A 24,084-nucleotide genomic window follows, 5' to 3' on the forward strand; every position below is an offset into this window, starting at 1 on the left:
TGGCAATGATAGAAGAGAATAGATAGGTGAACTTTACACTAAGGAAGCTGTAATATTAATGAAGAGAGGGTAAATATGATAGACTTAATAAATATAGAAAAAAGAATGAAAATGTAAAGAATTAAGAAATTTATGAGCAGTAGCACGGAATTAAGGAAATTAGAATCGCCAGCCAAAGAAATGGCCCGATGTATTAGAAAGGACATTGAAGTTAGAAATAAAAGAACGCAAACTGTGCTGTCTTTGTAGGAGGTAACTAATGACAATGAACTTTGCAGATTACAGTTTTACGGGCTGCCCAGCGGCAAGAGCCCGTGTCTTACATAAGGTAAGGCAATCTACACACACTGATTACAGCGCCTCATACCTACACATTTAAGTAGTGTGCCCACAATCATAACGTTGTGAAATGACCAAAGAGAAATCTGGAGACTGGGAATCTATCCTAATAAAATAGAAGAAAGAACGTAGCTATTGAAAAAATAGAACATAGGAAAACAGAAGAGAAAGCCATACAGGATCATGTAAGGGGGGAGTTAAAAAGAGAGCCGTTACATACTTGAAGTCCCGGTATAACTACTATTACCAGAAACATCGCTTTGTTGTTTTTTCCAATATTGTAAAATCCATAGGATAATACGGTTAAAGTTAAGCCAGAATGTTACTCAGAAATTCTGTAACCCATTTTAGGGAGAGAACATGTAAGCTACTCTGTTGGTTTGGTGTAATGAGCCCATAATAGTTTAGACAACAAGCTCTGTACATTCTTCGATCATACAATACCTTATGGCACCGGCTGTCATACATTTCTTGGCAATGAAATAATATAGCATTTTAGTTTTTGGTTAAACTTGAGAACCCAAGAATATTTTTCCCGAGCATTCGGAGTTCATTGGGACATACTGAAAAACCACATTTTACAAACGGTCACAAAAACTCCACCTACCCTAAGGTTCCCCCACCTAACCTAATGTAGGAGCCATATCCTTACCTACTTACCCAATCTGGGCTATGCCCCTCTGCTTCTCCCTTTAGATTGCTGTATTTTTACCTTACCCTGTCCCAACGAAGTACAATCACCCCATTTTTTATAGTTTATTTTTCCATGTGTTTCTGGTCATTATTGATACAGCCACTCATTATTTTATATCTTTGTTGATATCGAAAAATTAATACACCAGTACTATAACCCTAATAATGATAATAAGTGAATTTACTGCTATGTTTACCAGTAATTTTAACAATTTTGAAAATGATATTTATTGGAAATTTGTTTATCAAAATATGAAAAAATTATAATCAGAGCCTTTATACAACAGTGGCCAGTTCCTTACGTGTTGATTAAAAATGGTCATCAATTAACCTAAACTTTCCCCTTTAACCTAACCTACAAGCCTGGTCCTTACCTACTTACGTAACGGGGGGGCTAACGCCCCCTACAACCCCCTTACACAGCCGTATTCTAAGTTAGACATAATAATACATACAGGTGGACGCTATCATACATATACCCCTTATATTCATTTGATTTTACAACTAAAAACCATAAATTTCAAGAAGGGAACAAGCATAGGGATACAACGTAACAGGATCTACTTTACTGTAGCTCAATATTCATAAATTGTTTTAACAAACATCATTGATTCTATCCCTACTAAAACTAGTTTGAACCCTATTACGTACACTCGGCTGTTAAGAATAACTTTGATACCTACTTTCGTAAAAATTCCCTTTTTGCTCCTTTTGTTTTGATTGCCTTGATACAAGAAACTCCTGAGAACAGTTCATAAAATTCCCGACAGATGGTTCTCCTGCCCAAACATTGATTTCCGATTACTTATTTCCCATTTTCTGTATTATTAGTACTAGTAGCCATTTTTAATCAACAGTCAAGTGTTTTTACTGTCAAGTGACTTTCTCTTGGCCAATCTCGTACTTCCATGCATTTGAAATGGTTCTTCTTGATACATATGTAAGAAAGATGTTCGTATTAACATCATCCCTCACAAAGGACCATTTCCCTTTTGCAGAAAATATGTTACTGTTGTATTTATAGGTACTTTAAATGGTTTGATATCTTTAATTGTCAGAAATATTTGCACAGGCACAAATATAAACCTTCGTCCTCTACATACAGTAAAGGTATGATAACAACAAAGCTGGAATACGACAATTAAAATATTATAGCAAGGTGTACTTAGGTAGTTAGTTGTTAACGGCAGGGAACGGGGAAACTTCATCTCCCCCTTGCCTGCTCACTGAGTAGTCACTTTGATAGCAGCCATCAGTAGAAACGGACATACTTCAACTGGCTGGAGACTTTGACAGATTTTTCCAACATTTTACTTCAGTGCTCTTGGACTTTGTTTCTGGTATGATGCTATAGCATCTTGGAACCTTGAATCTGAAACATGCTTAAGGTTAACATGTCTCCCACAACTCACTCGGTTACCCAGAGGTAAACGCAGGATTCTCACCTTTGGCGCTTTTGAGTTTGACTTCCCTGAAGTCAAAGAAACAAGTTTCTTCCCAGAGGAATTCTGTTTCCTTTTTGTTCCGTAACCGAAATACAAACCACGCTATTTACAAAGGGTATTACTTTTAGCGCAGCTGAAATGACGAGCCAATAGTTTTTAACGAGGGTTAATTACCCCCGCGCTAGTTAGCGGGGGGTGGGGAAGGGTAGCTTGCTACCCCTCCCCCCTCCACACACCGGTGACTTGCTTCACTTCACTTTTGGCTCGGCGGTGATCAGACGTGTCTGTTCATCGCCTTCGTGACAGCCTTTAATTTTCTTCTTTTTCTTTTCAGCTTGTGTGATTGGTTGGAAGTTGACCTTCAGTTATTTTCTTTATTTAATATGCGGACATGCCCTGGAGTTGCCGGCCGTCCTTGTGGGACTTTCATGTCGGACGTGATTACGGATCCTCACACCCTCTGCCCTCAATGTCGGGGCCGACGGTGCGACCAGGATAACATGTGCCGTGAGTGCAGGGAGTGGTCTGCCTCCCAGTGGGAGAGGTTTGGCCGTCGGCGTAAGAAGAAGTCCAAGAGAGACCGTTCTCCTCCGGGGTTAGCCTTGAAGGAGGAAGGTTCTCGGGACTCTTCTTCCGCCGCCCAAACCTCCTCCGAAGCTCCCCCTCGTCCGCCTCCTAAGGAGAGTCGTCCGAGTGGGAGCGCAGGCCCTTGTTCTGTTTCCCTACCTTCGGTGGGGGGAGAGGGCGTCGCCTCCCATAGCGAGGCGGTTCCCCCTCCTCCTCCGGGGGAGGTTATTGATAATAATGCCTTATCCAGTGATGATCTTTTACAGATTTGGTCGTCCCTGGGGCTTAAGGGCTTGCCCTCCAGGGTCGCTCTTATTGACCTTGTCTCGTTGGGGGCCGCTGTTAAACAGTCGCTGGTGGTAGCGGAGGTAGACCCTCTGTCTATTGTCGACGTCATGGTGACAGAGGCCTCCGACGTGGCTGGGCCTTCCGACGCAGGTGCTGTTGCTGGTGATGGTGCTCAAGGCTCTCCTCCTCCTTCCGTGCATCCTTCGAAGGGGGAAGTGAGTCCTTCGGTCTCGACTGCTGCCCAGCTTCCTTCTAAGGGAAGTGTTTTGACGGAGACTCCCCTTCGGAGGACCGATGGTCCCGACGATCTCCCCCGAGGCCGCCTCCGCCGTAAGGCTCACCGCCCTCTACGCCACAAAGGCCTCCCTTCCCCTTACAGGGGGACTAAGAGGCGCCTTTTTGGGTCTTCGTCCTCCGGGGGGGACTCTCCTCGTCAGCCTCAACCGACTGCTCCGCCCTCCTTGAACCTCTCTGCAGACCGCTCACCATCTCCTGCCGGATCTTCGCCTTCTGGAGAACTCGTCTCCCGACGGGCAACGGTCCCTTCGGGGCTAAGGGATTCTTCCCTTACGCGAGCAGGGCCAGCGCACAAGCGCTCTCCTGCTCGCCAGCGATCTCCTGCTCGCCAGCGATCTCCTGCACGCCAGCGATCTCCTGCTCGTCGACGATCTCCTGCTCGCCAAGACTCTCCTGCTCGCCGACGATCACCTGCTCGTCGGCTCTCTCCTGATGTTCGCCCCCCTCGCCAGCGCTCTCCTGCTCGTCAGCGCTCATTTGAGGACTATCGCCCTGCGGTCTCTGACCACCCTTTAGTTCCTGCTGAACTCCCTGCTCACCATCCACCTGGTCCTGTGGCTACGCAACATCGTGCTGCGCGTGTGTCAGAAACACATGTTCGCCAACGCGCCAGCGATCTTCCCGTTCCTGCTCGTGAACACGCCGCACCACCTGTCCTCTCACAGGACACGCGTCGACCTTCTGCTCGCCAGCGATCACCAGCTCGCCAGCGATCACCTACACATGCTGCCCGCCATCGCACAACCCTGCATGATCGCCCGCTTACGCATGCTGCTCCTCATCGCACTACCCTGAACGATCGCCCTCCTGCGGATGCTGATCACCATCGCACCCTTTCACGCGATCATTCACCTGCGCATGCTGCTCGCCATCGCACAACCCTGCACGATCGCCCGCTTACGCATGCTGCTCCTCATCGCACAACCCTGAACGATCGCCCTCCTGCGGATGCTGATCACCATCGCACCCTTTCACGCGATCATTCACCTGCGCATGCTGCTCGCCATCGCACAACCCTGCACGATCGCCCGCTTACGCATGCTGCTCCTCATCGCACAACCCTGAACGACCGCCCTCTGGCGGATGCTGATCACCATCGCACCCTATCACGCGATCATTCACCTACACATGCTGCTCGCCATCGCTTACCAGCACGCGGTCATTATCGCCAGCGATCTTCTTCACCTACGCGGCAGCACGATCCCTCGCCGTCGCGCCATCGCTTGCGTTCGTCGCCTCGGACACGTGTTCATTTACCTGCCCACCCTCACGCCCACTCGCCTGCGCGCCTGCGCGCCCGCGCGATCGCTCGCCTGCGCGCCCGCGCGACCGCTCGCCTGCGCGCCCGCGCAACCGCTCGCCTGTGCGCCCGCGCGATCACCCGCGCAACCATTCGCCTTTGCGCGACCGTTCGCCCTCGCGCGACCATAGTTCGCGGCGAATTCCACAGCCGGTGGTAGCAGCAGGGACGCGTACTCCTAGACGGCACTCGGGATCACCTCCATCCAAGCACAGGTTGGTATTGCAGGACGAAGACAGGTCAGTACAGCATTCTTCCCCACCTTCTTTTCAGGCAGGTACCGTCGTGTCCACTCCAAAGGATCACCCGATCCCTTTCACCTTAGCGAGGATTTCGGACTCTGTGTCCTTTGAGCAGTAGACTTGGTTTGGTCCGCTGGCACGGGCGTTAGTGAGGGTTATGAAACTAGCACTCGCCGGCCAGGGTAACAAACCAGCGGCTGTCTCTCCTACGCTGAAGAGAAAGAGAGGAGTGGACTTCGTGGTGACTTCCCCCAGGGCGAAGTTGGTTCCCAAGAGGTCGGTCTCGAGGGTCCCCTCTCCGGCACGAGTACTCTCTCCTTCTCCCGTGGACGAAGCCTTTCCGTCCTCAGGTGAGTCCAGTGGGGCGGTAGTCTTCCCCTCGGCACCAGGGGGGGAGACTTCGCTTCAGGCAGGAGAATCGTCTCGTGAGGAAGGGGCCCCTCGAACCTCGTTGTTGGGATCCTGTATCCCTCTTAGGAGGGAACCCAAGGATTCCAAGACCATCCCTAAATCCTCTGCAAGGATTCGACAGGAACCCACGACTACCCAGGGGAATGTCCACGTATCACCCCAGGAAGAGATTCCTGGGGCAGGAGACTTAGCTGCCAGCCCGCAGGGAGGAGAACAGCAAGAGTCCGAACATGCCTTCTGGCAGGTCCTAAGCCTGATAAGGCAACTTAATAGTCTTACGGATCCAGTCATCCCCCCCCCGTGAAGGCAAAGACACGATTCTGGATGAAGCGTTTGACGTTCGGAAGGCCCCTAAGACCAGTGCAGCTCTGCCCTGGTCTCGGGGGCTGAAGAGTGCCAGAGCTAGGGCCAATGCTCAGCTCGCACTTCTTGCCTCCTCCAGTCGTTCCACTGCCGGGAACAAACTCATCCCTCCTCCTCGCCTTCAGCAGAGGAGGTATTTCGAGATCCTGGGTGAGCACAACCTCGCTCTTCCTCTCCATCACTCTGTGGAGGAGCTGGCGAAGGGAGTTCCCTTGGAGAAACTCTCTGCCCGGCAGGTGCCGTTCTCGGCGGCAGAGATCCTTAACCACGAGAAGGTCGCTAAGTGTGCCATGTAGGCCACTTCGTGGCTGGACTTCTGGTTAGGATCTCTGGGCATCCTATTGCGATCGGAGGACTTGTCCAAGGAGACCAATAGGAAGGCCCTAGAGACCTTCTTGCTCTCGGGCACCCGCTCCATCGAGTTTCTGGCGCACCAGGTTACCACCCTGTGGGCCAACTCGGTGTTGAAGCGTCGCGATGCTGTGTCCGAGAGATTCCATCCGAAGGTCCCCGCCGTAGATGTGTGTAGGCTCCGACACGCCTCCCTCCTGGGGGAGAGCCTGTTTGAGCCTCAAGACTTGGAGCGAACGGCTGAGAGGTGGAGGAAATCCAGCACGGACTCCCTCCTCCACAGGGCCCTTACAACTCGGCCCTATAAGCCTCCAGCCCCGCCACAACAGCAGCAACAGCCTCGTAAGGCTCCCAAACAGGCACCGGCAGCTAAGAAAGTGGTGTCTAAGCCCCAGCCCTTTCCAGCCAAGGTCAAGAGGGGCAGTAAGTCCTCCAGGGGAGGCAAGACTTCTAGGGGTGGCGGCCGCGGCCGCAAGCCCTAGGGGTGGCAGTCCCCCTGCGTGTCCACCTGTGGGGGGATGCCTTCAGCGTTGCGTCCGCAGGTGGCAACATCTCAGGGCCGATGCTTGGACGGTCTCAGTGATCGGCCAAGGTTATCGCGTCCCGTTCACGTCATCTCAACCTCCCCTGACAGCGAATCCAGTGTCGTTGAGCTCCTATGCCATGGGATCGGCAAAGGGGCTGGCCCTTCAGGCCGAAGTCGAGACCATGTTCGAGAAGGGTGCTCTCCAGGAAGTCGTGGACGGCTCTCCAGGCTTCTTCAGTCGACTCTTTCTTGTAAAGAAGGCTACAGTACTGGAGGCTGGAGACCCGTCATCGATCTCTCGGCTCTGAACAGGTTTGTCAAACAAACCCGGTTCAGCATGGAGACAGCAGACACGGTCAGACTTGCGGTGAGACCACAAGACTTCATGTGTACACTGGATCTAAAGGATGCGTACTTCCAGATCCCAATCCATCCGTCTTCCAGGAAGTACCTGAGATTCTGCCTAGACAACAAGATCTACCAGTTCAAGGTGCTGTGTTTCGGTCTCTCCACAGCTCCTCAGGTGTTCACCAGAGTGTTCACCCTGATTTCGACTTGGGCGCACAGGAACGGCATTCGTCTCCTTCGTTACCTAGACGATTGGCTGATCCTAGCAGACTCGGAGTCGACCCTTCTTCGACACCGAGACAGGCTTCTAGATCTTTGCCAGGATCTGGGGATCGTGGTAAACCTCGAGAAGTTCTCTCTGCAGCCGTCCCAACGACTGGTTTATCTAGGCATGCTAATAGACACCAATCTCCACAAAGCCTTTCCATCAGACGACCGGATAGCAAGGCTGAGGAGGGTGGCGGAACCTTTCCTCAGGCGAAAAGAACTCCCCGCCCAATCGTGGTTGCGTCTCTTAGGCCACCTATCCTCCCTGGCCCGTCTGGTTCCAAACAGCCGCCTCAGGATGAGATCCCTTCAATGGCGGCTCAAGTCCCGGTGGAATCAAGGATCCGATTCCCCGGACACTCTGATCCCAATGGGGTCTCTGGAACAGACGGACTTGCGGTGGTGGCTGGCCGACGAGAACCTGCGAAAGGGAGTGAGTCTTCTCGTCCTCCCCCCGGAATTGACTCTGTTTTCGGACGCGTCAAAAGAAGGGTGGGGGGCGCACGTTCTGAACCAGAGGGCCTCAGGCCTTTGGTCAGAATCAGAAAAGTGCCTACACATCAACCTGCTAGAATTGAAGGCCGTCTTTCTGGCCCTTCAACAGTTCCAACGGTTCCTGGCGGGTCACTCCGTGGTGGTGATGAGCGACAACACCACGGTAGTGGCTTATATCAACAAGCAGGGAGGCACTTTTTCGCAACAGCTATCCCATCTTGCAGTAGAGACTCTGAGGTGGACCGAAACCCACTCGATAACACTATCAGCTCGCTTCATTCCTGGCAAGAGGAATGTGCTCGCCGACAGTCTGAGCAGGGCTTCGCAGATAGTGAGTACCGAGTGGTCTTTGGATCCTCAGATAGCCAACAAAGTCCTGACTTTGTGGGGTTCCCCGACGGTGGACTTGTTCGCGACAGCCTTGAACTTCAAGCTGCCCCTGTACTGCTCACCAGTCCCGGACCCCAAGGCACTCTGGCAAGATGCTTTCCAGCAACGGTGGGACAACATCGACGTGTACGCCTTCCCACCATTCTGTCTGATGAGAAGGGTGCTCAACAGGACTAGACTATCGGTCAACTGTTCCATGACTCTAGTAGCTCCGCTATGGCATCACGCGGAATGGTTTCCGGACCTTCTGCAACTCCTGACGGAACTCCCAAGGGAGCTTCCTCCACGACACGAGCTTCTCAGACAACCCCACTCCGGTGTCCCTCACAGGGCCGTAGCCTCGCTTCGGCTTCACGCCTGGAGACTATCCAGCGTCTCCTCGCGGAGAGAGGCTTTTCGCAACAGGTTGCGGAGAGAATGTCTCGGCACCTGCGAAGGTCCTCTGAGGGAGTCTACCAAGCGAAGTGGAGAGTCTTTTGTGGTTGGTGTCGTGGAAGGGGTATCTCTCCACTCGATGCCACTATTCCAGCAATAGCGGACTTCCTTGTGTATCTGCGAGAAGAAATGCGCCTTTCTGTCTCGGCAGTAAAAGGCTATCGCTCAGCCTTAAGCTTGGCCTTCAGATTGAAGGGCGTGGATATTTCTTCATCGCTAGAACTCTCTTTACTCATACGTAGCTATGAGCTTACTGCCCCCAGTCGGAAGTGAGACCCCCTCCTTGGAACGTGGTTCGAGTCCTCAGGTCTCTCAAGAGACCTCCCTTCGAGCCATTACGCCAGGCCTCCGATCGCCACCTGTCTTGGAAGACGGCTTTCCTACTCGCCTTGGCCTCGGCCAAGCGAGTTAGTGAACTTCATGGTCTCTCGTACGACATCGCCCATTCAAGGGGATGGGGGGAGGTAACGTTCAGGTTCGTCCCTGAGTTTGTGGCCAAGACTCAGAATCCTGGAGTGCCGGATCCTCGGTTCGACTCTTTAAGGATCGCGAGTCTCCGTTCTGTAACAAGCGACCCAGACCAGCTGCTACTATGCCCAGTGAGGTGTCTGAGGTACTACTTGAAGAGAACGGCTGCAGTCCGTCCTCATGTGCGAGCTTTGTTTGTGAGCACAGGCAGGACAAAGAGGAGGGTCACCAGGAACACCATTTCTGCTTGGATTCGAAGGGTTATCCGCCATGCCCTGAATCCTGACCCTCCTCCGTCACGTCGCCCTCGGGCCCACGATGTCAGGGGTATTGCTACATCCCTGGCCTTCAAGAGAAACTTCTCTGTGACGCAGGTACTTCAAGCTGGGGTCTGGAAGCCTCAAACGACCTTCACAGCCCACTACCTGCAAGACGTGACCCACAGGAGCCTCGATACGTTCTCTATCGGCCCTGTGGTGGCTGCACAACAGCTGGTCTAACCTCAGGCTCCTTTTTGGACAAGTAGCAGTAGGTTGAGGGCGTTGTTACCCGGTCTTAGTCTGTGTGAATGAAAGAGTATGTCTGACCCTTACTTCTTTCTTCATTCTCCCCTCTCTTGGGGAAGCAGCATCCTGGTCCTCGCATAGCTGACCTCGACCTCTGCAGGTAACCCATGCTTCTTTGTGCTCCTAGTATTAAGCTTAATACTGTTGCGTCTCCCATACCCTGACGAGGTGGTATGGGGAACGTCCTATCCTAGAATTCCTATCTGAAGGTCTCAAGGTCAACTTCATAGGACGAGTCACACTCTCCTCCTCACACTACTTATGTAGGCCACTCGTTCCTAGCGATGCTAGGAACCTGTGAGGTACAGGGGCTCCCTCTCTCTAGTGCTGCTCACTAAGGGATCGAGCCCCCGGGCAAGCCGAAGTCAGTAAGGCTGGGGACTTTCCACCCTTCCTAAGGGGTAAGTCACCCTTTGTAAATAGCGTGGTTTGTATTTCGGTTACGGAAAAAATGACAAATTCGAAGATAATTTGTATTTTTCCTAACCATACAAACCTTAGCTATTTACACATATGTGCCCGCCATCCCTGACCCCCAAGTCAAGTCCTACCTCTAAGTGAAGTGAAGCAAGTCACCGGTGTGTGGAGGGGGGAGGGGTAGCAAGCTACCCTTCCCCACCCCCCGCTAACTAGCGCGGGGGTAATTAACCCTCGTTAAAAACTATTGGCTCGTCATTTCAGCTGCGCTAAAAGTAATACCCTTTGTAAATAGCTAAGGTTTGTATGGTTAGGAAAAATACAAATTATCTTCGAATTTGTCATGTTTACACTTGCAAGCATGAGGTCTCTAGCAAGTGCCATTGAATCAACATTCTAAATCTTGCAAATTATAAGTTGATTGCTTTGCCGATAGCCAGACTTGGTCTGCAATCAACTTGCTTTTAGCATCTTGAGATTGCTTTACAAGTGAACCCTCTCAACCTACAGCAAGGTTGTGAGTCAACCTTTGCTTGACCCCTCTTTATCATCCGTAAGAACACAGACATGCCTCATCCAACAAGACATGCTCATCCACACTTGCCTCACCCAGATAGGGTTGCCCAGGCGTACAATATCTAGAAGCATCGCTAGACGCAAATCACTTAGACGCGTGCACTTAAGGTGAACACAGTGCTCTCACCTGAGCACTGACTTACTCTCACCAGAACGTGCTAGCTCTTCAGAGCTTTTGCATACAGTATTTTTTTCAGAAGCATTGGCATGGCCACATACTCACACTAACCTTACTAAACTACTGGCGTGTGCTCAGGCCATTAGTTGTTCAGAATACAGTAGGAGGTTTACTGCACCTAAACGTTATTTGTTCCGTAACTGGAATACAAACCACACTATTTATTAGGGGTTATACTTTTGGCGGAGCTGAAATGACGAGCCATTAAAATTTAGCGAGGGTTAACTACCCACACCGCTAGTTAGCTGGGGTAGGGGGGGTAGCTTGCTACCCCCTCCCGTTCACACACCTGTGATTTAGTCATTTTACTTTTGGCTCGGATGGAGAACGATTGTTTCCTCTCTCCCTCCTCGCCTATTCTGGACTGCCATTAATTTTTGTCTTTTAACTTACTTTTTTGTATACTGTACATTTTTGTATACTGTACATTTATATATATGAAAACATTCTTAATTTTTGTGTATATATATGTGTATAGAAATGCAATAAGTTTCCTTTTCAGTGTTTGTGCTGTATGTGTGTGATACATATACGACAATGACACTTGCGTAGATTAGCAAGGCCAGCACAGTTCCACGTCGTGGGGAACGACCTCTCCCTCTCTGGTCCATCGGTCTTTTTGTCAGCATATAACCGTTGACTCGGCCTCCGCAGGGGAATCGTCATAGCCTGGACCCTCTTCATTCAACTATTGTCTTCGCCTTTTCCCTTTTCCTACCGGAAACATGGATTACTGAGCGAAGAGAATGTGGCCTCTCAGAGATTGACTACGGTCTTTCTCTTCCCGAGGTCGTTCACCTTTTCAACAACAGTGTACTATTGGGGAAGCTCCTTTCCCGTGCGCGGGTTAGGTTGCTCTTCCGATTGTTTGTCTCGATTATTTTTAGTGAAATTATAATTGCAATTTTAACTTTTCAGCTTTTCTCCGTGGGAACACTTCCCTTCGGAGGATCAGTGGTTCTCACTATTAGTGAATATTCTTAGCCGATTTAAATAATTGTAATTCTGTTTTTATTACAGTTACTCCGCTCCCCCCTTCTCCCATGAATGTCGACTGGGGAAGGAAGGGCGCAATACTTATTTGCATGTTGTTCCCTCGGGGTTCCTCTTAGGAGTTCCTCCCTAGAGAATTTCTGTTAAATAATTAATTTTATTTTTTACCAGTTAACTATGCAATTTTTCTTCGTTCGACTAAGAGTGCTGACGAAGCAGAGCTGTTCTGTTCATGCCTTGGGAATCTGCTGTCACTGCCGTCCCTCAGAGGACATCATCATGGGCATCATCCCCTTTCTTAGAAGTACTCCCGTGACAACGCGACCAACACTTCAGATCATCTTAGTACGCTAACCAGGAGGTTCGCCTCCAGGGGTTGGACAACTTCCCTTCCGAGGAAAATTTTCCTCCCCAGGTGTGAGGTTGTTTCTCCCTTCCGAGGGAGAACTTCCCACATCTTAATAAATTCATCGTCTCCAACTGCTGTTGCTGCCTTCGGCCAGACTTCTCTCCCCCCTTGCTGAGTTTCTCTTCCTTCAGGGGCGGAGCACAGCCTTGGCAAGTCTCTTCTACGAAGTGTTTACCTCTCGTTCGTGAGAGAGGCCACTCATAGAGACTCCTCTTCGGAGGATCGCTACTGTTAAAAGTCAGCTTGCTGATCCACCGGCCCTCATGGGCGTCTTCTTCAAGTCTATTCTACGAAGTGTTCACCTCTCATGTTCGCGAGAGAGGCCACTCATAGAGACACCTCTTCGGAGGATCACACTGCTTATCAGTTCCTGATCATCCTACCAGCGCAACCTTGCGCTGCAACTTAGTCCGTGGACTTCGGTCCTGGACTCTTCCTAAGGCCAACTTGCTGGTCCACCGGCCCTCATGGGCTTCATCAGTTCCTGATCATCCTACCAGCAGACCTACCATTGCAACTTAGTCTGTGGACTTCGGTCCTGGACTCTTCCTAAGGCCAACTTGCTGGTCCACCGGCCCTCATGGGCTTCATCAGTTCCTGATGTTCCGACCAGCAGACGTAACAGTGCAACCTTACGCTGCAACTTAGGCCGTGGACTTCGGTCTTGGACTCTTCTATGGACCTTTCACGGTTGCCATCAGTGGATGTTCACCCTTCCAAAGAGCACATCCCAGTTCCTGATCGTCCTACCGGCTGACCTGCCGATCTACCAACGCATCCTTACGCCGCTGGTAGACCTTTGACTTCGGTCCTGGACACTTCCGCGGACCTTTTTTACTGTCCCCACCGGTGGATGCTCGCCCTTCCAAAGGGCACATACCAGTTCTTGATCGTCCTGCCAGCTGACCTACTGATCTACCAACGCAACCTTACGCCGCTGTTAGTCCTTGGACTTCGGTCCTGGACTCTTCCGTGGACCTTTACTGTCTCCATCATGGATGTTTGCCCTTCCAAAGGGCTCATCCCAGTTTCTGGTCGTCCTGCCAGCTCACCTGCCGACTTACTAGCGCTACCTTCGCGCACGCGCCAACAGTCTTCTGTGCGCGCGCCAACATTCTTTCGTGCGTGCGCGCTAACATTCTTCCGCGCGGGTGCCGATGGTCTCCGGCGCACGCCCTGATGATTTTCCGCGCGCGCGAGCGCCAATCCTCTTGCGCGCGCGCCCCAACAGTCTTCCGTGCGTGTGCGCCGACGGTCTTCTGCGCGCTCTCACCGACGGTCTTCCGCGTGCGCGCGCCAACGGTCTTCAGCGCGTTGGCGCCAATGCTCTTGCGCTCGCCAACAGTCTTCCGCGCACTGGTGCTGATGGTCTCCCGCGCCAATGGTCTTCCGCACGCTCGCGCCAGCAGTCTCCACGTAGTACTCTCACGCATGCGCCAATGCACCCCCCCTTGCACAACCAGTCACTCGCTTTAGCGCATTCTAGGGAGAATGCACAAAACTACATAGTCCCTTACTGCGCGATAGCGCTCTTCCGCACTTTCCTGCGCCGGTTGCGGTCTCAGATCCAATGCGCCAGCTCTCGCCAAAGAGCCATTGCTCGCAGATCCAATGCGCCAGCTCTTTCCTAAGAGCCAGTGCTTACCTGCTCTCCAGGCAGAAATTAAGCACCAGCATCATCCTGTGTGCCATCGCTCCAGTACTCTCCTACACACTCGCGCAATAGGCAGAAAAAAAGGAATAAAACTCTTTGGACAGGTCACCATTGCCCCATTCCTTCCCGCAAACACATAACATTGCCACTGGGAAAAGAGGAAAAAGGCTTCACAGAAGGATTCAAGATCCCAAAGATTCCATCTTCCAAGGGGAATCAAAACGGGGAACCCTTGGTCCCTGTCTCTTCTGAAGTTTCTTTTTTTTCCCTTGACTGACTACTGTCAGCAAACAGGAAAGCATCAACAGTCTGATCTCTAGATCACTGTTTGCTGATGGTTAGTTCACGGTTTACTAATTGCTAGGTCGCCGATCACCAGATCGCCAATTGCTAGCTCAACGCTGATCTTTGACCTCTAGTCCCTCCAATGACTAACGATCTCCGATTGTAGCGTTCCAATCACCGACTGCTAGTCAATAACCAGTCATGAGCTTGCTGATCACTAGATCACCGATGGGCAGCTCATCTTTCTTCGATCGTTGAACTCAGCTCGCTGATCTCTGACTAGCCTATCTTCAGCTCGGTCATCTCTGACCAACCAGGGTGGACCATAATCAGCTTGCTGATCTCTTAACTCACCATCGGCTCACAGACCACCGATTCACCGATCATCGGCAATTCACCAGCAGTTCATAACTCGAACTTACTAGTCAACCTCTGCCCATAGTTTCCTAGATCAGAAGGTATACAATATACTTCTCGCTACTGGCCGTTCGCCATCACACTAAAGTGATCAGCAAACTTTCGACAACCCTCATCAATGGCTTGACAGGGAACTACTTGCGAGCACTCTCCAACTGCAGAGTAACCACGATACCCAATTGTTATCCATTGATTAACATTCGCCAGATTGATTCTATTCTAAGGAATAGCATCAATCCCATCAGGTCGCATGGTAAGGCTAAGCGTTGCCTTTCTCCTGTTAGTTAAAGAAATTCTCTCTCTGGGAAGAATTCTTACACTGGGTATCGCGTCTGATCCTTTACGACACGAGTCAAGACTCCATCGTCAACAATCTTCCATGCAAAAGGATCCGCAAGGAGCTGTCCCTTTGGGTCGATGTCCACACTATGTTGGAGTTCGAATAAGGGCTAAGACCTCAGGTCTTCATTTGCACACTGGACCTAAAGGATACTTACTTCCAGGCCCAAACCATCCATCTAGGAAGATTGGAAGATTCAGTCTAGACAAACAAGAAACACCAGTTCAAGGCACTGTGCTTCGGTCTTTCCACTACACCCATCCTGGTCTCACAGTATCGGCTTCTGTCTCCTCTGTTTCGGGACGACTGACTGACCTTAGCAGACTCAGTGGCAACCTTGCATTAACACCGGAACTTCTGAAGTCTTTTTACAAAGATCCAGTGATCAGGGCATACCTGCGGAAGTCTTCTCTACTTCCCTCCCAGGAGACTGATGTATCTGGGAATGATTCTAGACACCAATCTCCACACAATCTTCTCGAAAACGAGAACAACTCCCATTCCAAAGGGACTTGAGTCGGACTGGAATCAGGCCCTCGTTCCCCCAAACATTCTGACCCCCATGGGACCAGAAGTTTTAACGAACCTCAAGGGATGGGTGTTAGTCGAGAATCTACAGAGCGGCATAACCTTCACATCCTTCCCCACCCCTCGGACTTGAGGTTTTGCTTAGAACTCATCAAAAGAAGAGAGGAGGGACCATAGTGCTGCACCACACGACCTCAGCCCTCTGGACAGAGTCCGAAAGTACCTTCACTTAAATCTCTTAAGAGATGAAGGCCAACTCTCTGGTCCTTCAGCAGCCTCATTGGTTCCTAACAGACCATTCAGTGATGTGATGGACGACAACACCACACACCACATAGAGACTCACATTGGCAAGCAAGAAGGAACTTGCTCGTAGCCTCTTCCCATCTAACAGTATAAACACTAAGATGCGCCAAAGTCTATTCGGTACCCCTATCAGCCCGCTTCATTCCAGACTAATAGAACGTGCTTGCCAACAATCTGCACAGCATCTCAGATAAGGTATACCGAATGGTTTTTGGATCGCCTTGTAGCCGACAAAGTCCCGACTTACGGGGTACTCCAACTAGGGATCTGTTCACAACGCTCCGGAATCTCAGGCTGCCGTTGCTCCCCAGCCCTAGACCCAAAGGCTCTCTGGCAACAACGGTTGGTACAACAATGACGTTTACGTCTCGTCCCTGTTTTATCTGGAGAAGGACACTCAAGAAAGCTAGAACATCGGTCAACCTCTCAAGGACTCTCCTAGCTCCGCTTTGGCATTATGCAGAATGGTTTCCAAACCTTTTGCAGCTCCTGATAGTCTCCAAGAGAACCCTCTCCACATCACAAACAACCCACTTCGACACCTACCACAAGCTATAGCTTTGCTTTGATTGTACGCCTGGAGACTACCCAATACCTCTTTTGCGAAAAGGTTGTCTAGATATCTTAGGAATTCCTCAGCATCAGTCTACCAGGCAGTATAACGTCTTGTGTGGTGGGTGTCATGTGAAAGTGTCTCTCTCCACTCGATACCTCTATTCCAGCAATAGCGGAATCCTGGAGTACATACAAGAGGAAAAGACCCCCTATTTAGTTTTGACAGGTAAAGATGATCACTCAACCTTGATCCTTCACCTTCAAACTGAAAGAAAGGGACACCCTCTCATCGATACACTTTTCCTAACTCATACGGACTTACAACTTGCCTTTCCCAGTCGGAATTGAGACCTTCCTCTCGGAACATGGTTCAAATTCTCCGATCTCTAAAGAGACCTCCTTATGTTCCACTTCACCAGGCAACAAATTTTCTCCTGATTTAAGAACACATTGTTTCTACACACTCGGACAGCAACCATACGAGTCAAGGAACTTCATGGTCTCTCTTTCGACATCACCCATTATTGAGAAGGGCAAAAGACAATGTTCAGTTTTGTCCCTGAGTATGTCGCCAGATTCAGTCTCCAGAGGTCACGGATCCTACACAAGTCTCCACTCGGTAACGGACGATCCAGATCATCCGTTACTGTACCCAGGGTAAGGTATGAGACTTTACCTAAAGAAAACGGCAACAGCCCACCCGGGTCCCTTCTCTTGTCATCAGCACTGGGAGAGACTAGAGGAGGATCACCGAAACATCATGACGACTCAGTGTCAGGGGCATAGCTATGCTCCTGGTCCTTCTTAGCAGATTACTCTGTGACGCAGGTTTTACAAGAAAGGATGTGAATGCTCCAGGTGACTTTCACATCCTTTCTCTTGCAAGACGTGACCCACAGGAACTCGATACGATCTCTATCGGTCCGGTGGTGGCTGCACAACAGCTGGTTGTATACCTCGAGCTCCTTATTGGACAAGTAGCAGAAGGTTGAGGGCACTGTTACCTGGTTTTAGTCTGCGTGAATGAAAAGGTTTGACTGGCCCTTATTCTTTTCTTCATCCTACCCTCTCGTGGTGAAAGCAGCATCCTGGGTTCTCTGTATAAGCTGACCTCAAACTACTGCAGGTAAACCATGCTCCCTTGTGTACCTAGTATTAAGCTAATACTGTTGCGTCCCCATACCCTGGCGAGGTGGTATTGGTAAGTCTTGGTTACATCAGATTTTTCCTACATAGACTCGGAATAACTTTACCTGGACAGTTACACTTCTGCATGTCTCAACACACAGCTTACGTAGGCCGCGAGGGCAGGGACTCCTTATTTTTGAGTACTAACATACTCAGATAGGGAGCCCCCGGGCAAAGCCAAAAGCCAGATTGGCAGGGATGTCCACCCTTCCTAATGGGTGTGTCACCCCTAATAGATAGCTTGGTTTGTATTGCAGTTATGGAACAAATGACAAATTCGTAGATAATTTGTATTTTTCCTAACTATACAAACCTTAGCTATTTATACAAACTTGCCCGCCATCCCTATCCCCCTTGAAGTCCTACCTCCAAGCAAAGTGACTAAATCTCAGGTGTGTGAACGGGAGTGGTAGCAAGCTAACCCCCCCCCACCCCTGCTAACTAGCGGTGTGGGTAGTTAACCCTCGCTAAATTTTAATGGCTCGTCATTTCAGCTCCGCCAAAAGTATAACCCCTAATAAATAGCTAAGGTTTGTGTAGTTAGGAAAAAATACAAATTATCTACAAATTTGCCATGTACATCACTCTTAAGCACCTCATAAGAGTGCAAGGGGGAGTTCTCTTTGATAAGAGTGCAAGGGTGAGTTCTCTTTGATAAGAGTGCAAGTGTGAGTTCTCTTTGATAAAAGTGGAAGGATGAGTTCTCTTTGATAAGAGTGCAAGGGTGAGTTCTCTTTGACAAGAGACTCTTGCATCTGCAAGAGCTGAACACATGCGCTCACACATCATTATGATTGGGATCTGTGAATCCCTTCCAATACTGGATAACATTCAAGTCGGGGTCATTGTCAATGGTTTCTCGTAGTCGCGCCATCACTCGTCAGGTGTAGTGGCCCTTGAAATTCTTGGTGACTCCCTGGTTCATAGACTGGATGAGGGCAGGGGTGTTCAGAGGAAAGAACACCACTTGCATATTAGTACAGTACAGTAATCATCATCCCAATGGAGGATGGATGTTTGGGAGCATTGTCAAGGGTGAGGAGGACCTTTAACTTCATGCCCTTACTCTCTAGGCAGTCCTTTACCTCCGGCAAGAAGCAGTATTGAAACCAGCTCAAGAAGAGCATATTTGTCATCCATGCCTTTTTATAGTGCATCCAGTACACATGCAGCAAAATGAAGCTAGAATTTATAAGGTGGCCAGAAACTTTTTTTTTTTTTTCAGAAAAGATTTAAGAGGGATCTCACATATCCTCCCAGGCGATGGAGAAGATGGATAAAACGTATATGACCCCAATTTTTTTAAATACATTCAGACAACATATGCTTTACAAGGATATAAGTTCTCCTATGACCAGTTATTATTTACTCGTGGTATAGACTTAATCTAATACCTGTGACATCTCCATGCGTAGACAGTTAGGAGATTAGCAGGAGTCATCACCTTTGCTTTTATACAGGACCAGTGGCTTTAACATTTCCCAGGAAAGTAAAATCAGCCAGAGTTTGGTTCATAAGGAGTTTCTACCCTTTTTGGATGAGTCTCATATTAAAAGACAATGGTTTGTTTTCTTGTAGGAACAAACTACAAATTTTTAAAGTATTTCGTATTTTTCCTACCTATACAAATCTGAGTTCTCCAAGTTGCACTATTGCTTCATTACCTCCAGAAGTCCTAGGCCTGAGGTCATATTCCTAGTAAGGGCTGAAATTTGTATTGTTGGGAAAAATACAAATTACTTTGAAATTTTTTTTATTTTTTAAACATATTCTTATAGATTTAAGTACAGTATGGTAAAATAGACTTTTTTACAGACCTGGTTTATATAAAGTTGAGCGGTAATTTTTTTTAATTCATTACACTTTTTTGTTAAATTTGTTTTTTTCAATATTAATCTTACCCGATGATCATGTAGCTGTCAACTCCGTTGCCCGACAGAAATCTACGGTCGGGATACGCCAGCGATCGCTATCCAGGTGGGGGTGTACACAACAGCGCCATCTGTGAGTAGGTACTCAAGTACTTCTTGTCAACAAGAACTCAATTTTTCCTCTGTCGTGCCGCCGGCAAGACCTACTTGGATACGCTGTTGATTTTGGAGTTATTGTTCACGATTTGGTGATGTATTTGCTCTAAAGTTTAGCCTTCGCTATTCAGGAAGCTTTATCATTAGCTTAGCAAGCTTTTGGAATTAATTTGGATTATTTGTTAACGAACTTTGCTAGATTTTGGAATCCCCCCTTGACTACTTCTAAATTCAAGATGTCTGACCAGTCCCAAGTTCCTAAGTACAGGCAGTGTAGCGTTAGGACTTGTACTAGGCGTCTTCCGAAGGCCTCTATAGATCCTCACACCGTATGTTCCAATTGTAGGGGTAAATCCTGTCAATTGGAAGATCGATGTGGGGAATGTGCTGGGCTTTCGGAATTCGATTTTAACGAATTCCTTAGATATGCACGTAGGTTAGAGAAGGAGAGAGATAGGAGGAGTTCTTCTCGCTCTGTGGATTTTTCCTCTCCCCATGCCCCTCAACCTTTTCCTTCCCCTGTGGTGGTGACTCCCGAACCTGCTACGAGTGCTCAGCCTGCAATGGCGGATATGTTGCGTGCCATTCAGGCTCTCGGTGACAAAGTGGAGTCATTGGTTAATGACCGTAATCAGCTCTTGGCAGATGTCAGAGAGCTGAAAGCGAAGAGTGCAGTGGGAAGTGTTAGTGCTAGTGATGTGCAAAGTGTCAGTGTCAGTGTTGCGCATGAGGGTACATCTGTGCGTGCCAGTCGTCCTCCCAGTCCGAGACCTCTTGCAAGCTCCCAAGCCCAGGGGAGAAGCAATGTCGAAGGACCAAAGGGTTCTGCAGGCCTTGATCGGCACACGGATGTATCCTCAGTGGTTGCGGACGTATCTGTTAAGGATCGTCCCATCCACATACAGACGAATGAGCCCTTACATTCCTCGTCTGTGGAAGAAGTTTCCAGGAGGAAACGGTGGACCAAGGTCTCACGACCGCTTAAACGTAAGGTCCCTTCCGAGCGAGTCCAACGGCCCAGGTGTAGCCACTGGGTCAGTTCGGACTCGCTGCAGTCATCTGATGACTGCACACCTCCCAAGAGAGGTAGAGTGGTTCCACAACAGGCCTCTGCTCCGTCTGTTGTTGCTCCAACCACGGTAGACCCTAAGTGGTCCATGCTGCAGACTATGCAGTCTCAGCTTGCGGCATTCATGCAGGAGTATCATGCCGAAAAGGTTAGCACCTCTCCTGTTAACCTACAACCCGCCGAGGTTGTGCGCTCAGCAGATACTGCGGCTGCCTGCTCCCACACTCCACCTGTGAGAGCTCCACCACCGATGCGCAGTCCTCCCTGCCAGACGCATGTTCTTGCTGCACCATCTGCTAACATGCGTGAGCTACCGCATCAGGAGTTGCCGGGTTCCAGCACTATGCGGCATTCTCCTCAGCCCATGCAGCATGCTCTGCACACCTTACAGAATGCTCCGCATACCATGCAGCATGAGCCGCATACCTTACAGCACGCTCTGCATACCATACCGCATGCTCCTTAACCCACCGCAGCCCCTCCCACACACCAGCCCTCTGCTTTTGTTGTTGCCAGCTCGCAGACCGACCAGCAGCGGCATGATGTTGGATCCGCAGGTACGCATGCACCCGTACTGCCGGATTCAGCCGTTCAGCTTTCTGCTCTACCTTTGCCACTTACAACTCAGCTTTCGGATGATGGTGTATCGGATGACGAAGCTGCACATCTGGATGAGCCTCACTCTGATTTTGAAGGGCCCAAGTCTACGCCTCCCTCCTTAGACTTTCGTAAAGTCCTTGCCTTGTTCAGGGACTTGTATCCTGAGCAGTTTGTGTCTGCAACCCCTCGTTCTCCTCCCTCCGAGTTTGCTCGGGGCATGCAGTCTGCTGCGCCTGCCTTCACCAAGCTTGTTCTCGCCAGATCATCTAAGAGAGCTTTGAGGGTTATGGGAGAGTGGTTGCATTCCAAGAAGCAACTGGGAAAGACTTCTTTCGTCTTTCCGCCTACCAAGCTTGCTTCTAAGTCGAGCGTCTGGTATGCCACGGGAGAGGAACCCGGCTTGGGGGTTCCTGCCTCTGCCCAGGGTGACTTCTCAAGTCTGGTTGACTCTCCCCGCAGGTTGGCGATGAGACGTTCGAAGATCTTCTGGTCCTTTTCCGATTTAGATCATCTGTTGAAGGGAGTCTTTCGTGCTTTCGAGATATTCAACTTCCTCGATTGGTGTTTGGGAGCCTTAAGCAGGAAGACTTCCCCTTCAGATAAGGACTCGGCCATGCTGATCATGTCTAGCATGGACAAAGCAATTCGGGATGGGTCTGGTGAACTTGCGGCTTCGTATGTGTCAGGAGTCCTTAAGAAGAGAGAACATCTTTGCTCCTTCTTATCAGCTGGTATCACTCCTTGCCAGAAGTCAGAGTTGTTGTTTGCTCCTCTCTCCAAGTGTCTGTTTCCGGAGGAGCTGATTAAGGGGATGGCTGCCTCGCTTATCCAGAAGGATACTCATGATCTTATGGCATCTTCTGCACGTAAGGCTAAAACCTTACCTTCCGTGCCTAGACCCTTCCGCCCTGCAGCAGTTGACACACCTGCATCTAGGTTCATCCCGCCCTTTCGTGGCAGAGCCTCCAGCAGAGGAGGTACCCGTGCAGACAGTCACCGTGGCAAGTCCAAGAAGGGTTCCAAGTCCGCAAAAGGCAAGTTTTGACTGCCTTCCTCTCCAGACAGCAGTAGGAGCCAGACTCAAGACCTTCTGGCAAGCTTGGGAGAGCAGAGGTGCAGACGCCCAGTCTGTGAAGTGGCTAAGGGAGGGATACAGAATTCCGTTCTGCCGCAGTCCCCCTCTAGCTACGTCTCCCATCAACCTCTCTCCCAACTACAAGGAGAAGGACAAGAGGCTAGCGTTGCAACAAGAGGTGTCGCTCTTGCTACAAAAGGAAGCGGTGGTCATAGTCCGGGATCATCAATCCCCGGGCTTTTACAACCGTCTCTTCCTGGTAGCCAAGAAGACAGGAGGTTGGAGACCGGTGCTGGACGTCAGTGCTCTCAATGCTTTTGTCACCAAGCAGACGTTCACGATGGAGACGACGAAGTCGGTCCTAGCAGCGGTCAGGCAGGAGGACTGGATGGTCTCGTTAGACCTGAAAGACGCGTACTTTCACGTCCCCATCCATCCAGACTCCCAACCTTTCCTAAGGTTCGTCTTTGGAAAGGTTGTGTACCAGTTCCAAGCCCTGTGCTTTGGCCTAAGCACGGCACCTCTTGTGTTTACCAGACTGATGAGGAATATTGCGAAATTCCTTCACTTGGCAGACATCAGAGCCTCCCTCTATTTAGACGACTGGCTTTTAAGAGCTCCCACAAGTCGTCGCTGTCTGGAGAATCTCAGATGGACTATGGATCTGACCAAGGAACTGGGCCTCCTGGTCAATTTAGAGAAGTCCCAGCTCGTCCCATCCCAGACCATTGTCTACCTGGGTATGGAGATTCAGAGTCGAGCTTTTCGGGCTTTTCCGTCGGCCCCAAGGATCAATCAAGCCCTAGAATGCATCCAGAGCATGCTGAGAAGGAACCGATGCTCAGTCAGGCAGTGGATGAGTCTAACAGGGACACTTTCATCGCTGGCCCTGTTCATCGAGTTAGGGAGACTCCACCTCCGCCCCCTTCAGTATCATCTAGCTGCTCACTGGATAAAGGACATGACGCTAGAGACGGTCTCAGTTCCTGTTTCCGAAGAGATGAGGTCTACTCTAACGTGGTGGAAGAACAGCATTCTTCTCAAGGAAGGTCTACCATTGGCTGTTCAGACCCCCGACCACCGTCTCTTCTCGGACGCATCGGACACGGGCTGGGGTGCGACACTGGACGGACAGGAATGCTCGGGCACATGGAATCAGGAGCAAAGGACACTTCACATCAATTGCAAGGAGTTGTTGGCGGTTCATCTGGCCTTGATAAACTTCAAGTCCCTCCAGCTAAACAAGGTGGTGGAGGTGAACTCTGACAACACCACAGCCTTGGCTTACATCTCCAAGCAGGGAGGGACTCATTCGAGGAAGTTGTTCGAGATCGCAAGGGACCTCCTCATTTGGTCAAAAGATCGAAAGCTCACGCTGGTAACGAGGTTCATTCAGGGCGATATGAATGTCATGGCAGATCGCCTCAGCCGGAAGGGTCAGGTCATCCCCACAGAGTGGACCCTTCACAAGAATGTTTGCAACAGACTATGGGCCCTGTGGGGTCAGCCCACCATAGATCTATTCGCTACCTCGATGACCAAGAGGCTCCCGTTGTATTGTTCTCCGATTCCAGACCCAGCAGCAGTTCACGTGGATGCCTTTCTGCTGGATTGGTCCCATCTCGACCTGTATGCGTTCCCGCCGTTCAAGATTGTCAACAGGGTACTTCAGAAGT

The 24,084-nt window shown here is 50.0% G+C and overlaps 1 protein-coding gene across 1 annotated transcript in view; it reads left to right on the top strand.

Annotated features, from left to right (window-relative positions):
* Positions 1 to 548: 548 nt before the first annotated feature.
* The window catches only part of mRpL18 (mitochondrial ribosomal protein L18), a 50,323-nt gene continuing 26,787 nt past the window's right edge, over positions 549 to 24,084 (top strand). Inside the window, exon 1 of the mRNA XM_068372127.1 lies at positions 549 to 701. Within this exon, the coding sequence (XP_068228228.1) occupies positions 659 to 701 (43 nt within the window). The 5' untranslated portion in view covers positions 549 to 658. The remainder of the gene's footprint in view (positions 702 to 24,084) is intronic.

This window comes from Palaemon carinicauda, chromosome 4 (assembly GCF_036898095.1).
Source record: "Palaemon carinicauda isolate YSFRI2023 chromosome 4, ASM3689809v2, whole genome shotgun sequence".
In the NCBI taxonomy this organism is placed as follows: domain Eukaryota; kingdom Metazoa; phylum Arthropoda; class Malacostraca; order Decapoda; family Palaemonidae; genus Palaemon; species Palaemon carinicauda.